Consider the following 15843-nt stretch of genomic DNA (forward strand, 5'->3'; position numbering starts at 1 on the left):
GAACGAGGCACTTTCTTGTTGAAGCTCCGACGAATCGAGCGTCACGAAACTGGATCTGCCAATTGTCGGCAATCGCATCATCGCAATGATCTCTAGACCGTCCCTCACGAGGGCTGCGCAGCAGACCCTCCGCAACTCGAGCTGTGCTCGCACAATCTCGGGTCGCCGGTTCGCCAGCGCTGCTGCTGGCTCCGGCGCCTTTGAGACCGCCGACGTTGGTGGTGTCAAGGTTGCTGCCAGAGACTCCCAGGGCCCTACGACCAAGTTGGCCATCGTGGCAAAGGCCGGTACGAGATACCAGCCTCTTCCTGGTTTGGCCGCTGGCCTCGAGTCCTTCGCCTTCAAGGTACGATGCGACCTGTTCCCAACCCTTGGAATGTTTTCTACGTAGACATTGCGCTGACATGATTTTCAACGAGTAGAACACGACAAAACGCTCTGGTCTGCGTATCGTTCGCGAGTCTGAACTCCTCGGCAGCCAATTGACCGCATACCACACCCGCGAAGCCCTCGTTCTCGAGGCCAGCTTTTTCCGCGATGACCTTCCCTACTTCACGGAACTCCTCGCCGAGGTCGTCTCCCAGACCAAGTACACCAGTGAGACTCGCAAACACATGTGAGATTGTGGCATGGTTGGTTGACCGTTTATCTAGCCCACGAGTTCCACGAGGAGGTCCAGCCTGTTCTCCGCTTGAAGCAGTCTGCCACCAGCGCTGCCGCTCTTGCCCTTGACTCCGCCCACTCCGTTGCTTTCCACTCCGGCCTCGGCTCTCCCTCCAACCTGACGCCCTCGATCCCTATCCAGCCCTACCTCAGCGAGTACGCCGTTTCCGACTTCGCCCAGGCCGCCTTCGCCAAGTCCAACATCGCCCTTGTCGCCGATGGTGCCTCTGCCGCGAACGTCAGCAAGTGGGCTGAGCAGTTCTTCAAGTCGGTTCCCTCTGCCTCCTCCGGCAAGCTGGCCCTGAACACCGCCGCCACCAAGTACTTTGGTGGTGAGCAGCGTACCTACAGCCCCTCTGGAAACGCCTATGTTATCGCTTTCCCCGGTGCCACGACTGGCCAGGCTTCTCCTGAGCTTGCCGTACTTGCGGCTCTGCTGGGCGGCAAGTCCAACATCAAGTGGTCCACTGGCTTCAGCTTGATCAACAAGGCTGTTGGTGTTGTTCCGGGCTTGTCCACCTCAACCGTCAACCTGTCCTACTCTGACGCTGGCCTCCTGACTATCCAGCTCGCTGGCTCAGCCTCTGCTGTCCGTGGTGCTGCCCAGGAGACCGCTAAGGCTCTGAAGAGCATCGCCGAGGGTACCGTCAGCAAGGAGGACCTGACCAAGGCTATTGCTAAGGCCAAGTTCGATGCCCTTGAAGCTTCCGAGAAGCGCAGCGGTAGCATCCTCCTTGCTGGATCCAGCCTCGTCCACAGCGGCAAGGCCGTTGACGCCACCGAGGCTATCAAGTCTATCGAATCTGTTACGACTGAGAAGCTCAAGGCGGTTAGTCAACTGAGATTTCTAATACATCTTCAAGAACAAGGCGCTGACCATCATATCACAGGCGACAAAGACGATCCTGGAGGGTAAGGCCAGTGTTGCGGCAGTGGGTGACCTGTTCGCTCTGCCGTACGCTGAGGAGCTTGGCCTCCGGGTATAAATGGGGATTTAGCCCTGTCTTATAGCGGCCGAATGAACCGTGTATCAACAGTCAAGCATTTGCGGTAGAATGGGGAAATGTATCCTTTGTGAACATATGTAGTAGAATTTTCTTGTGTCTGCCTAGCTTGCCTAATTCCCACGTATGAAATTGTTTTGTTCATATACTGTCCCATGTTGTGCTTAGAATCATACGCTATTGCTGTCTGCTCTAATGACCAGCCTGTAGAGATATCGGTGTCTCTCAACGTTTCTCAAGTGGAGGGTAGAGGGACCGCTCACAGGAACATGAAGGGGCCGAAGATAGTCTCCAGATGCGCGATGTCTAATCCGCGGGCTAGATGACAAAAATGTGTCTCTACAAACGCATCAGTCTGTTGGTTGACACGGTAGTAGCTACCTTTTCCCTTCTCATGTGGTCTGACAGTTGGCTTCTCCGCGGCTGACCTTTAGAGATTGACATGATATAGATAAGACGGAGGCTCTGTATGTACCCTACAACGAGTGCACATTGCCACATAGTACTACTTAGGATGGCACATAGTGTTTCTTCGTCCAAGAAGGTTACAACAACCACCGGTCCATCAGGGGTCTTGGGGTACCAGAGGACCAACGAAGGCTACATGGACACAGCCCATTGGTGTTGGGGCCTGACCGAAAGCTTATTGGCTGTGGGTGCATTCGCCAGAAGACTTCCATTTCCACCTAGGTACACTGGCAAGACTGCGCAACTTCAAGAGCGTATTGCCTAAGGAAGATGGACTTGCAGTTGGTGTACCACCGTAGCTTGGAAGAGGTCGATACTCTGTGGAAGCATTTAAAGATCACAATGGCAGTTTTGGCTAAGCATATAGCTAATGGGAGGAAAGAATGAGGCAGCAAGGTGCAATGATAAACTACACCAAATGTTATACACCAAATGTTAACAGAGAGTTGCTCGAAACACTGCATGGACATGGTGGTGAGGGGACAACACAGAGCACGGCCCCTCGGTGAGGTAAGGTAAGGTATCATTGGGCGACAAGGTACCTGTTTTGGGTACCTCATGTTAAGGCAGAGCAGCCAGACAACCAGACGGTCCATCCATACCTACCCTACCTTACCTACTTGCTTTCGAGAGCAGCTCAGGTAAGAAGTTGGGGGCTGCAGCAATGGAACAAGAATGAGGTAATTGTGCGAGTGCGAACACCCAAAATTGGAAGAGCAACCTCAGACCTTAGCTCAGGAGTGTGTGTATCTGCAGTATAGGACGACATGAGGCAGCCTAAGGAGATGTCTCGTGCCTTTAATAAACCGCGCTGATGGTGGTGGATTGGTTCGAGGGGCTTAAAACGATCCAGGGGCCACTCATCTCTAGCCATCCCCCGGGAACACTATCCGTACCCGCACCCACACCCACACCACGCCTTTTTTCCTCGCTAGCCCCCGTCCAAAGTGCAAGGCGCAGGGTACGAAGCACACCACACCAGAGGGCAGGGCCCACGGGCGAAGGAAGGTACCCCAAGTTAAGCATCCCCCAATCCCACACAACGCCCAGCACCCGGACAGGTCCAGTACCCAGTAGGGGACTGCTGGTGCCAGTTGCTGCTGAACACCGGTGGAGGGAAAACAAAGCCTCACCTCACCTCACCTCAACCTCCACACCCAATCCCAACTCCCTCCACGTCCTCGCCCTTTTTATGCCCACGATCGACGCCGGTCTCTTGTGCCTGCTTCTTCCCCCCCTCAACCCTCCGCTCCGAGTTGCCCAATTGCGACGCAAATTGAGCAGTTCCTTCTCGATAAGGACCATATCTGGGGGAGACTTTCGTTTCTCTCCCCTTTTTGCTGGGCCTATTCAGCCCTCTTCGCAGGACCTCTCGACCAGGTGAGACACTTAGCCATCATCCTCCTTCCCAATCTTCGCATCGTCCTTCAGCCCTACGCCTTGGACATAGGTAGCAACACCACCTTCTCTCTTTCTTCCTTTGCGCTGCCTTTTCCCACTGCATCACACCTCCCCTTGTTCCCTCCTGGCTGCTTTGATCGTCGTCGCCAACCACACGTCAAGCTGCGACTTGAAGCTATCTGTCCTTCACACTGCTTCTCCCCCCCCCCCCGCCGTTGGACCCTAGGAAGCTAATCGTGGCCAACATTGTCGTTACTGCAGGTGAATCTGCTCAGAACTGTCGGGCCCGCTGCGGCCTCACTGTCTGAACATCTCGACGATCAAGGGTCAACGACGACTGCTCGATTCTCGAACCCAACGAACCGATATATCCTCCGATTCCCGTCGCAAGGTGTGTAGTACCACTGATTCACAGACTCTTTACCTCAGCGGAGAGACCTCCGACCATCAGCGTACCGCCTGAAGTCGATTTGTATCTTCATTCTCGATTGCGTCTCGAAATTCCGACCCGGACCACTCCGCTCTGGTACACAAAAATAATAACCAAAACATTGGCTGACTTCTTCCTAGTAGGGGACTGGAGGTTGTTGGTAGCCAAGGTGGCACTGCTGTCGAAAGAACCCTACCTGTACTACCTCGACAGCCCACGGCTGCAAGATGGTCGCCCCTAAGAAACCTCAGAGCGAAATCAACAACGGAAACAAGTCCAACAATATGTCCTACAATAAGAGGGATTCGGCCATGGGTGGTAAGGCTGACGGCAAGGGCCAAAACGGCATGCCTATTTTTTTTTAACCCTGACCACTGCAAAAAATATAAGGCTAATTGTACTGCAGGCGCTCGATCTGGGTTCAGAACCGATACCGCTATTTCCAACAACAGACCCGGCACCGAGCGAACCCTCCAGCCATGGGTCCCCGACTCCAATGATGGCATCGATGGCAGCTTGGAGAAGCCATCTGGCAGTGGAGGAGCTTGGGACCAATTTGCCGAGAATGAGCGGCTCTTCGGCCTCAAGACCGACTACGATGAGAACATCTACACAACAACCATTGACAAAAGCCACCCGCAGTACCGTGATCGCATGGCTGCTGCCGAGCGCAAGGCTCGCGAGATCGAGCGAAGCTTGGCCACCACGGCGCACGTTGCGGAGGAGCGCGTCATGGATTATGTCACTGGCGGTGGTGACGACAAGGGCGGGGATGAGGAAGACAAGTAAGGCTCTCTACTTGATGTCTTCATCTTGAAGCAGCCAAAGTTAACACCCATTTTCAGATACAGCGGAGTCCGCCGTCAGGACTTCCCTCCTCTGTCGAGCCGCGAAAACAAGTACACGCCTCCTGCCAAGCGAGCACCCGCTTCGAATGCGACTGTCGTTGGCGCCCCGATTGACCCCGCGATCATCTCGTCGCAACTGAGAGCCCCCGCAAAGAAGCAGACCACAGTGAAGCCCGAAGATGCCAAGCTTTTGAGCCAGCTCGTCAACAAGGGCAGTGCTACCCAAGGTGCTGAGGCGCCGAAAGCCGCTGATCCCAAGCCTGCTGCCCCCGCTACAAAGACTGCCCCGAAGCAGGAGCCGACCAAGCCGGCTGAGACGAAGCCTGCAGAGACGAAGCCTGCAGAGACGAAGCCTGCAGAGACGAAGCCTGCAGAGACGAAGCAGACCGTCGCCGCAAAGCCCGGCGACGCCAAGGCTGCTGAGAAGTCGGCTACCCAAGCTCGTCCCTCTGCAGCTACAAGCCGAACGATCTCTCCTCAGGTCATAGAAGGCACTCCAGGAGCTCCCAGTGCTACTTCGACGGTCGAAAGAGACCTCTTGAAGTCGTTCAGAACGTTTGCCAGCCAGCAGCGCCAGAATGCTGAAAAAGTTCGGAGCAGCAAGGCTAAGGCCGACAAGGAAGTCAAGTTGACTGAACTGAAGAAATTCGCCGATACCTTCAAGCTGTCGACTCCAGTTCCTACTGACCTGATTTCCATTATCGCCAAGGACCCCGATAAACAGAAGGAAATCCAGGCAAAGGCTCTCCAGAACGCGGAAGATGTTGCTCGTACCAAGACGACACCTACTCTGAAGGGCAAGGACGCTTCATCAAAGGAGGGTGCAGCAAAGCCGCCTGCTGATGCCCCGGCTGCTCAAGCCGCCGTTGAGACAAGGAATGCTACTCGTCCGGCGCCAGCTAATACTATTTCTCCCTCCAATGTGCCGAACCGTCATCCCAACGCTCGCCAGTCTTACGCCAGCCCCCAGTATCACGCCCAAACGTACAGGAACGATAGATCTGGCCAACACATGGCGCAACAGAACCGCCAGCCCTTGGCTCAGCGCCTGCGTCACGTGGAGCAGCAGAAGATGTCGGCGCCTCCCAACCAGCACCCTGGTGGCCCTGACATGCGGATGCCGCCAACCGGCCCAGCGAACAACACTGAGGCTTTCCGGCGTGCAGGCGGTGTCCCGAGTCACCTTGGCGGGAAGTTAAACCCCAACAGCCATGAGTTCAGACCGAACCCCTTTGCGACGTCCTTCAACCCGAACGGACACCCCAGCGCGGGTTCCAGTCCTCGCTCTGCTGCTGCCAACAACGCCCCAGAGACAGCTTCGACCCCGGCATCAACTGGACAGTTGATTCGTCGGAAGACGAAGGCAGTTGATGTGAAGAAGTGTTACATCTTGGCACACGTCAAGACATTCACGCCGCCTCAGGGTCGGAACTGGGACGACAACGACGGTCTGAGACCCTCATACGACACCCCGCCTACCTGGAGACAACCTTCGGACAACGAGAAGTCGGATTCCACGATGCTCATGACTTCCAAGGAGTTTTTGGAGCGGCAGTCATTTGCTGTGTCGTCAATTGCCACACCGAACCACACTCACGTTGTGCCCAGCGTGGCTCACCAGCATCAACTTCCCTTTCATCTGCAGCAACCTGCGCACGGTATGGGCCCGCGTCAGTCACCACACATGCCACCCATGCCTATACAAAATCAACATGGACATGTACCCCATACACCGTACCAGAATATGGATGACCATCGGATGATGCACTCCAACTCGGCCCAGTCCTTCGCTTCGCCGCGTATGGCACAGGTCCCCATCACTTACAACACGCCAGCGATGACCTCGGCGGGTCAGGTGCCCTACAACCAGCCTATGATGCAGCCCTACGGTGGACCGGCTACACCTCAGATGGGTGGTTACCGGAACTTCTCCCAAAACCATCAATACGTGCCGCAGCAGCCTGGTGGTCCCATGGGAGCACCTATGATGCCTCAATTTATCAACCCCCAGGGCATGGTGCCGGCACCCGGCCAAATGCCAATGTATGCTGGCAACCACCAGTTCATGCCTCCGAATGGCGCGCCGCCCCAGCCGATTCCGGGAGCCAACGGCTATCCTAGCCCAGGACGCCCGTCAGCGCCGATGATGGTTCATCAAGGCTCGCAGCAAGGTCAACCGGTATATGGCATGAGCCCCAACGTGCAGTACCAGCAGCCTGCGTACACTCCGCAGCAACCCGGCGGTCAGGGTAAGATGGTACCCGGCGGTCGCTATCAATAAACTGCTAACACGTCGGCTTAGTTGGCAATGTGCGTGGGTACAATAGTCCCGGACCTCAACACTTTGGAACGAGTCCCTCTCAGATGCATCAATACGGTGCGCAGCACCGCAGTGGAAGCAACAATTATGGAGGCAAGCCGTACAACAACCATGGGCAGCACCAGGGTCCTCAACAGGTTCCCTCAGCACCTGCGAACGGTCCTGGACACGCTCCTGGAGCTACCGAAGAAGCCAAATGAGAGCTCGACGAAACCACCGAGGCATACCGATAACGCCATGGAGAATTATTCCAACACATCTCAGTATCTAGGCCCCTTTAGCGTTGGTGAATAGCCACTTGATCCGCGAAGCTTGGGATGGATGCTGCCAACTTGGATGTGCCAGCAAATACATAAAGCAGTCCATGGAAACCTCTGGAGCGGCTGTCGGGGAGATATCTCCGAGGGGGCTAGCATTCGGGGGAAGTCAGTCACCGAGCTGGAGGACAGGGTCGGACTTGCTGTATGTAGTGCGTTTGCTGGACTGGAAAGTCACGTATAGGTCAGCTTGTGGTTGGAGAAGACAGTCCAAAGGGTTCAGATGACGCAGGGGTCTACTGCGGTGATGCCTGAAGGAGCGGGACTGTCATGCCTCACAAGCGGATCACGGCAGAGGATCAAGGGGGATGTGAGGACGTCAGTCATGATCCAAACGCACATGTGAAGGCCGGGTGTGTCGCGGTAGCTAGGTAGAGCTAGTGACGAGAAAGAAAAGCATAGGAGTTGAACAGTGTAGGCCAAAAAGCCATCTATCAATAGGTGGCTCCAAATGACAAAATATTACTTCAAAAGGTCAAAGTGAATTGCACCCGATTGGACAAGATGAGTTCTGGGGGTTTCTCTGGCAGTCAATCATGCCCGTCTTTGCAGTGTTGTGTAATGCTTTTGGATCAAGGACAAACAAAGCAGAGATGCACGAGTGGCCATGAGAAAAGGGAGAAGAAGACCAGAAAACCCTAGTCTTGTTGGAATATCTCGGGGACGGCATATTCGGCACCATGACACAACTACTTGAGCAGGTAAGAAGAGCAGTTGTGGAATTGGAACATGATTATGTGAGGTCGGGATGAAACCTTGATCATGGGTAACAGGGCTAGCAGTTCACGTTTGTTCCCAGATTTTGATAGACTATTATTTCTGGACAGAACGGGGAGAGATGGAGAATGACATGACGTGAGAAGGGTCTGGTCATACTTGGCTGGGTTGTTTTATTGATGATGGGGGGATTGAATGTAGTCGTGAGGTTGAGGGTGGATAATTAAAGAGCTTGAGGTATCATCGTGGGGAAATTTTTAGAAAGGGTGACAACCTACGGCGCCTCTTGATGCAGTGCAGGATCCATTGTTAGAACTTAGCATGTGCGGGAGGTATGCATTTTCGACTGGCGGCTGTATGAGGATTGAGGTACCTAAGGTACCTCAGGGAATGGCAGGAAACATTCCATTCTCATTCGTGGCGGTTGTAGGATGCGTGCCATTTGACGGCGCGTGTCGCATGTTTCAAGAACCCCCCTGCTTTCTTCTTTTGTTCACCCTCCTTTTGGCCCTTTGCCCGATCGAGCATGGGGTAGTTTGGACGTTTGAAAAGTTTCTACTTTTTCTTCTTCTCCAAGTCTGCCAAGTCACGTCACAGTCGGTTCCCGGGGATGGCTGAGGTGGCGCTGAGGGTGGGGGAGGCACGGGAGGCACACCGCGCATCACCGAACACTGGCTGGAATGAAGCCGTGTGGACCTGGGCGGCCTGGGCCTTTCTTTGGGGATCGACGACTTTGCTTTCCGTGGGCGGTTTTTGCGCTCCACAGATATCACCGGACACCGGTGAAGGTGAGGTTACGACTGTAACTGGGGCACTTTTTGCGCTCCACAGATATCACCGGACACCGGTGAAGGTGAGGTTACGACTGTAACTGGGGCACTTTTGCGCGGTTCGACATTGAAGGACCACAAGAACTACCCAGCTGCGTTGACTATCTCGGGCTCAAGTTGCCGAAAGACGTCTTGTTCCTATTCTCTCATGGCTCACCTTGGGATGTATCTTGTCTTGTAGTGTTTGTCCTTGAGCTGGAAGGCAAGGCAAGCTGGCAAGGCGGTAGCCCGCCTACCTAGGTAGGTGATTGTAAATATTGTAAACGGACAACGCCAATCAGTGAGCCGAGCACTGAAGCGACAGTCAGGCACGCAGGCTGGTTGATTGGACGCGGTCTGGATGGCTTCCCCCTCCAGGTTCAAATCTGCTGGCATGGTAGTATGATGGTAGGTACTTCGCGAACATGGAAGCAGCTCAGAGGCACAGCGGCTCAGCCAAGGTTCGATTTGAGGCCCTTGCGCTTCACATCTTTACCGCGCAGCTACAGCTACCGCTGTGGCCTGCCATTCGCGCATCCGTCCCTGGGCCAATGACATGCCTGGATCAGCACTTTGTCTCTTTTTGGACGGTCCAGGGTCTGTTCATCCCACCTTTTTTGGACCACGTCCCACACACCTCTCTCACTCACTCTCTCTGTCCACAGTCTCGGCCACTTCATCCGCGCATCAGAGACAAGATAAACGCGCCTCTTGTCGCTCAAGAGTGGCTCCGCGGTGAGGAGGAGGGCCAACTTACAGGTACCCTTCGCCGACATACCCGCATCGCACCGAGAACATGCGATGAGGTGCGGTGTGACTTGGTACCCTACCCTTGCCATGCCTCGATCTGTTCGGCCAAATGGGAGGGAGTGACTCTGAAGTTGTAACGCTTTCCGCGAGACCAGACCGGGGGGTTCGTGAGGGACCCGCAAGGCGGCAGCAGGCGGGTTGAGCAAGGGTGCAAGGGGCACAGGACAGGAATCCAGCTGCTGCTCCTTTGGGGCGCGCAACTCGGGGATTTCTTCTTCATCGAGTTTTTCTTCAGGATGGAGCCGTTGTTGGACAGGAAGGAAGGGGACGGACGGAGGAGCCGAGAATTGCGCCAGGACCTTGGGTCATTGCGAGGAAGAATCCAGAGGGAGACGAAAAGGGAGGATATCAACCACACGCCGTCCATGCTGGACCTACACTACGTTGAAGGGATATCTCAAGGGTTCCCCTTCGGTTTCTGCTTTCCACTAGTATCCGAGTTGCAGGTTGGCATATCCAACACTTCCTAAGTAGCTATACTCGTTGGCTGGAGGCATCCAACATGGGCATCCGAGGTATCTCGATGTAGACCTGCTGGATGACGATGAAGAAAAGATGGGTGCATGCGCCCAGGGCAGGGGTTGACTTGCGGCGCGAGAGAGGCACACCCCGCGACCGCTAGCCAGGCCGCATGGCTACCTCACTTTCATGGATCAGGATCCAGGTTCTGGACTGCAACTGGACGAGAAGCCAGAGAGTGAGAGAGCAGGCCTTTCGACCCTGGCAAGCATTGGAAGCGAAGCGGCTCTCCCCCTCTTGTTCGCACCCTTTCCTTTGCCAAGATACTGATGCGCCGGCGGAGTGGTGTGGTTTGTTCGACAATAAAGAGCCCGTGACGGCCTCCCGCCTTTCTTCAGCCCTCTTATTTCATCTTCACCTGACTTCATTCGTAGCAGCTCGATCCGAGTTCTTGGGAACCTTCTTTTTTCCCCTTTCTCACGCCTATCTCTACAAATTTCTCTTTTCTGTTGCTCAACCTCGTCCAGTGTTGTTGCGTCATCCACGCTCTTGACTGCTACAAGACTCAGCCCAACTTGGCCTACTTTCGTCCCCATTTACACGTGGAGAACTCGTAGCCTCATTGCCGTTCCTTCCTTTCCTGCCACTTCTAAATCTTCAACGGTTACGTATTCGCCGGTATTATTCAACTCCCGACCAACCTCATTGTTTGGACGTTTGAACACATTCCTTCGACCGCCTTTCTCCATTGCAAAAGTCACCCGACTTTTTTTTTCCTTCTCTTTCCTCGAGCCGGCTCGACTCTCAAGACCACATTCAGATAAAGACAAGTGAAGACACCCCGTCTCACTCACCTTGATTTGACCGACTCACCTCACCTACTTTCACCTACAACAATTCTTCAGCCATCCCGACCTAAGAAATCAACAGACCAACACACATTTCAAAACGAGGAGCAAATCCACTCTTTGGCCCTACAGAAAATCCCATCCATCCTTCTTCCAGTCAACACAACCAAGCTTTTGTCAACAACATCTGGAAGCGAAGCCCACCTAAAAAAAGACCTTCTCATCCTCTCAAAACCACCATCATCCTAGACCGAATCACTTCCAACACCAGACGACACCATGAAGTCCACCTTCGTCTCCGCGATCGTGCTGCTTGCCGGCCACGCCGCGGCTCATATGGCCATCACCTACCCGCCGCCCCTGCGATCCAAGCAGAACCCCTTCGCCGGTCAGGACATCGACTACAGCATCACCAGCCCTCTAAGCGCTTCTGGCAGCGACTTCCCCTGCAAGGGCACCTTGAACCTTCTCGGCACCGCTGCGGCCTCTCCCGTTGCTACTTGGCAGGCCGGCCAGCAGTACAACATGACCATCGCCGGCGGTGCCAACCACAACGGCGGTAGTTGCCAGGCTTCCCTCTCCTTCGATAGCGGCAAGACCTTCACCGTCATCCACAGCTACATCGGTAACTGCCCTGTCGCAGGCACTTCGTCTCTCACCTTCACCTTGCCTGCCGACACCCCTTCTGCCAAGGACGCCCTGTTCGCCTGGACTTGGTTCAACAACGTCGGCAACCGAGAGTTGTATGTCCATCTTGACCTTCTGATTCTCTCCCGTGGCCACGCTAATTCCCCTTCCACAGCTACATGAACTGCGCCGTCATCACCACCACCGGCGGAGGTGGCAGTGCTTCCACTCCCTTCGCCAGCCGTCCTCAGATCTTCAAGGCCAACATCGCCAACGGCTGCAGCACCGTCGAGGGATCCGACGTTCTGTTCCCCAATCCCGGCCCTCCTGGAGACGTCACCAACGCCGGCACCAAGACCGCTGCCCCCGTCGGCACCTGCGACGTCGCAGTCGGTGGTGGTAGCTCTGGAGGTGGTAGCAGCAGCTCTCCCAGCAGCTCTGCCAACGCTGTCGCTCCTGCCCCGTCCGCTCCGGCCGCTTCTCAAGTCTCTCAGCCGAGCTCCCAGTCGACTACTCGCGCTGCTGGAGGTGCCTCTTCATCTGCTGGACTGTAAGTGAATCTCACCCATGTCACTGTAATCGTACTAACTCCCATTAGCCCTGGCGGCGTCTTCCTCACTGTCCCGGCCTCTAGCAACTCTGCCGTTGCCTCTGCCCGACCGACCACACTTGCGACCGTCAGCATTCCCGCTTCACCCAGCGAAGAGTGCACCGAAGGATCTGCGGCACCCACCGCCATGCCTGCTCCCACTTCAGCAGTCGTTCCCTCAGCCGCCCCCTCGGCTGCCCCCTCTGCCGCTCCATCCGCAGCTCCATCCGCAGCTCCCTCGCCTGGCGCCGGATCTGGTGATGCAGCAGACGGCTCCATGACTCCCGGCAAGGCCTGCACCCCCGAGGGCCAGTGGAACTGCGTCTCCGGCACTCATTTCCAGCGTTGTGCCTCTGGACAGTGGTCGGTGCTCATGAGTATGGCTCCTGGCACCAAATGCCAGTCTGGCACAACCGAGGTCCTGGTCTGGCAGAAGAAGAGAGCCCACGGTCGCCGCTCCCTCCGCGCTAGACACCACATCTAAGCCTCGCGGGCCTCTTGTGTAACAACTTTTCTGCCCTTCGGAATATATTGTCGAAAGGTTCACGACATTTTATGAGACTTGGACGAGATACGGGGACACGCATCCATAGACATGGGGAACAAACTCTGGCTTTCTGAGATTTTGGCGTTTTGAGGATAGCATGGATCTTCCAGGACTGGTTCTTGGCTCGCATAAGGAAAAGGCTGGCAGGTTAGTATGCCAGGTAGGCTTGATAGTAAATCACCACGATCGTTGTAAAACATGGCTCTCTTGTGTAACCTGTCGACGATGCAGTGCCAGTTAACGTGTACCTGGAGTGACTGTGGTTAAAGCCAAAAGGACGACTGTGACCGGCTTGTCGTCTGGTGAGGTCGAACGTATGACACCTGCCGGCCCGTCAAGAACTGGCAAGACAGCGCCAGCTGGCGACCGACAGCCACTTCAGGCAGCATACGCTCTTGTGGCTGGAGCTTTGAACCTCGAGCCTTCAACCTCAGGTGAAAGACATTGAACAATTCTCATTCCACACGACCACATTAATTCCGCATTGGAGCGATAAATTCTTACCGTTGCAGAATTGTTGAATCGTACGCGACTATCTACTGTCGATCTGGCTGGTGGGCCGCCCCTGACGTATCGGGTCTCATCCCTGCAAAGACCCAGGCAAGGAGGCAGTTCACATCGAGGTGGCTTGGCAGGGTGGTGACGAAGTGAAGGTCTCAACGTTATGCTTCGCAGCAGCTTCTAAGCACATTATATAAACTGAAGATGGCGATACCGTCAGGTCGTACGGCCTTCAAGAAGAAGGATGGTGTCTTGACCTTGACGCCGGATCAACAGTCCGTCATCTGGACTCCAGCACCTGGGAATGGCCCGCCTACGGTCTCCCTGGTCATTGCCAATATCTCAAGTGAGCTTCCGTCACACGAGACAGTACTATGCATGACTGACTCGGGCCACAGATTTGCAACAGACACCAGACAGCGCAGCAAAGGTTATGCTCAAAATCTTTGAGAAGCCTCCAGATGCAACAGAACAAGTGCCCTACCTCTTCCACTTCACATCACCAGAAGCCAGGTCTGAGGCCAACGCCATCAAGGACCTGCTCTCGAGGCTGTTGGCCGATATCCGCTCCGGCGATCCCAATGTCCCCAAACCCTCCGGCAACTCAACCCCGAACGCGGCCAACGGCGCAAATGGTGCCAGCGGTGGTGGCGGCGGCGCTGGCGGCGGCTCGTCCATGGCGTTCGCCAGCTCCGCCAACGCGAAGCCCAACAGCGCTCGCTGGTTCGACGACGCCCAGCTCAAGGGTGACATTGAGCTGCAGCAGTCCCTTATGAAGAAGGACCGCACTCTACACCAGACGTACATGGACGCGCGCGCGACCAAGCCCGAATCGATATCGGACGCGGCCTTTAACGCCCAGTTCTGGTCGACGCGCACAAACTTGCTGCGTGCCCACGCCATCGAGGTGAACCAACAAAAGGGCGCGTACAATGTCCTCCCCGCGATAAAGCCGCGGCTGGAGAACGACGTGCTCAAGCTCGACATCACCGTCGAGATGGTCCAGCTCATCATGGCGCAGCACCCGCTCGTCAAGCGGCTCTACGACGAAAATGTGCCCAAGGTCCCCGAGAGCGAGTTTTGGTCCCGCTTCTTTCTCAGCAAGCTCTTCCGCACGCTGAAGGGAGATAGGATCACGGACGAGAGAAAGGAGGGTATCAAACGCGACGCGCTGTTTGACGCCCACGATGCCAGCGAGAACACGACGATGTTCCAGCGCAAGAGCATGGCGCAGAGCGTGCCGCACATCATTGACGTCCACGGCAACGAGGAGAACCAGGGCGGCTTCCGGAGCGGGAACCAAAAGGACGTTGAGATGCGGCCGCGCAAGAACGTGCCCATTGTAAATACCCTTAACAGTCTTAGTGAGCGTATGCTCGCCAACGTGGCGCCCTCAGACCGCGATACCGGCGCCGAGGCCGAAGAAGACTCGACGTGGGCGGAGATTGCCCTCCGCGACCTGCGCGGCGACGCAAAGGAGAACAAAATCATACTCAACATCAAGGAGCAGAACCGCTTCTTTGCGAAAAAAGACGAGGCCAAATCCGCAAACGCCCTCGCTTTCGCCAAGCAGAACCCCTCGGACGTCCTATTTGACATCCAGACCGACCTCGAGACCATTGAGACGGACGGCGCCGGCGGCCTCAACCTCCGCGCGGGCATCGGCATCGTCGACGACAGCGACAGCGACGACGGAGGAACGCGGCGCCCGCCCCACGTCGGCTCCCGCGCCGCGCGCAAAGCCGCGGGCGACGACATCATGAAGGGCATCCGGCAGCGCCGCGCGCAAAAGTACGGCGACACGGCGGCGGACGAGTCCCGCCCCATGGGCCTGCCCGTCGAGGTCGCGGAGCGGTGCCAGCTGACGCACGCCACGACGGTCGAGTTCCTGCACCAGTTCTGGAATGCGTTTCTGTCGGGCGACCCGGACCGCGCCAACGAGCTGCAGTACCTCGTCGAGTCCCTCAAGCGCTCGGCCGAGCGTATCCACGCCGTCGCCGACGAGGCGGAGAAGACGCGCGACGACATCATCCGGGCCAAGAAGAAGGAGATTATGGATCACTACAAGGCGACGGGGAAGAAGATTCGCGGGTGGCGGCCTGAGCATGAAAAGGGTGGCAGGAAGGCCGTGCTGGCGATTATGCAGCCGACGCTCGAGGCGCTGAAGAGGGCGCAGGGTGATTATCAGCGGGCTCTTGCTGCTGAGGGGGTTCAGCTTTCCACCGAGGCCTGAAGATTGCACTTGAGGTGAGAAGAGTCTGGGACGGAGAGAGAATCGGGGTCGGGTTGTATAAGAGACATCAAAATGCGAAACCATCAGGAGCTTTATTCAGGAATAAGCAAACCACACCGAGCCATGCACGCTTCTTACTAAATGTTCATTGGGCACAAAAGTCCTGTCGAATCACACTTTATGCTGTCTCGTAAATCGCGAAGAAGGGCCAACTCAGCTAATTCTTTTCTCAAAACCCCATCTCATGAGGGT

General features: G+C 55.8%; 6 protein-coding genes across 6 annotated transcripts; 4 read left to right on the plus strand and 2 right to left on the minus strand.

The window, feature by feature from the left end:
* Positions 1–85: 85 nt before the first annotated feature.
* Positions 86–1649, plus strand: CABS01_09494 (peptidase M16 inactive domain-containing protein; the record flags this gene model as incomplete). Its single annotated transcript, XM_060542851.1, has 4 exons — positions 86–346; positions 423–597; positions 654–1492; positions 1554–1649. The coding sequence occupies 4 exons, from the start codon at positions 86–88 to the stop codon at positions 1647–1649; spliced, it is 1371 nt and encodes a 456-aa protein (XP_060400067.1).
* Positions 1650–4193: 2544 nt separating this feature from the next.
* CABS01_09495 (LsmAD domain-containing protein) lies at positions 4194–7334 on the plus strand (the record flags this gene model as incomplete). Its single annotated transcript, XM_060542852.1, has 4 exons — positions 4194–4284; positions 4373–4751; positions 4812–7063; positions 7117–7334. 4 exons carry the CDS (start codon positions 4194–4196, stop codon positions 7332–7334), a joined length of 2940 nt encoding a protein of 979 aa, XP_060400068.1.
* Positions 7335–7926: 592 nt separating this feature from the next.
* On the minus strand, positions 7927–8133 carry CABS01_09496 (uncharacterized protein; the record flags this gene model as incomplete). Its single annotated transcript, XM_060542853.1, has 1 exon — positions 7927–8133. The coding sequence occupies one exon, from the start codon at positions 8131–8133 to the stop codon at positions 7927–7929; it is 207 nt and encodes a 68-aa protein (XP_060400069.1).
* A 1670-nt stretch (positions 8134–9803) lies between these two features.
* On the minus strand, positions 9804–10154 carry CABS01_09497 (uncharacterized protein; the record flags this gene model as incomplete). Its single annotated transcript, XM_060542854.1, has 1 exon — positions 9804–10154. The coding sequence occupies one exon, from the start codon at positions 10152–10154 to the stop codon at positions 9804–9806; it is 351 nt and encodes a 116-aa protein (XP_060400070.1).
* A 1219-nt stretch (positions 10155–11373) lies between these two features.
* CABS01_09498 (extracellular protein) lies at positions 11374–12794 on the plus strand (the record flags this gene model as incomplete). The annotated part of the gene is made up of 3 exons (XM_060542855.1): positions 11374–11837; positions 11897–12271; positions 12320–12794. 3 exons carry the CDS (start codon positions 11374–11376, stop codon positions 12792–12794), a joined length of 1314 nt encoding a protein of 437 aa, XP_060400071.1.
* A 768-nt stretch (positions 12795–13562) lies between these two features.
* On the plus strand, positions 13563–15591 carry CABS01_09499 (TFIIH p62 subunit domain-containing protein; the record flags this gene model as incomplete). The annotated part of the gene is made up of 2 exons (XM_060542856.1): positions 13563–13704; positions 13757–15591. 2 exons carry the CDS (start codon positions 13563–13565, stop codon positions 15589–15591), a joined length of 1977 nt encoding a protein of 658 aa, XP_060400072.1.
* Positions 15592–15843: the final 252 nt, after the last annotated feature.

This window comes from Colletotrichum abscissum (genome assembly GCF_030869225.1).
Source record: "Colletotrichum abscissum strain IMI 504890 chromosome Unknown Scaffold_23.1, whole genome shotgun sequence".
In the NCBI taxonomy this organism is placed as follows: Eukaryota; Fungi; Ascomycota; class Sordariomycetes; order Glomerellales; family Glomerellaceae; genus Colletotrichum; species Colletotrichum abscissum.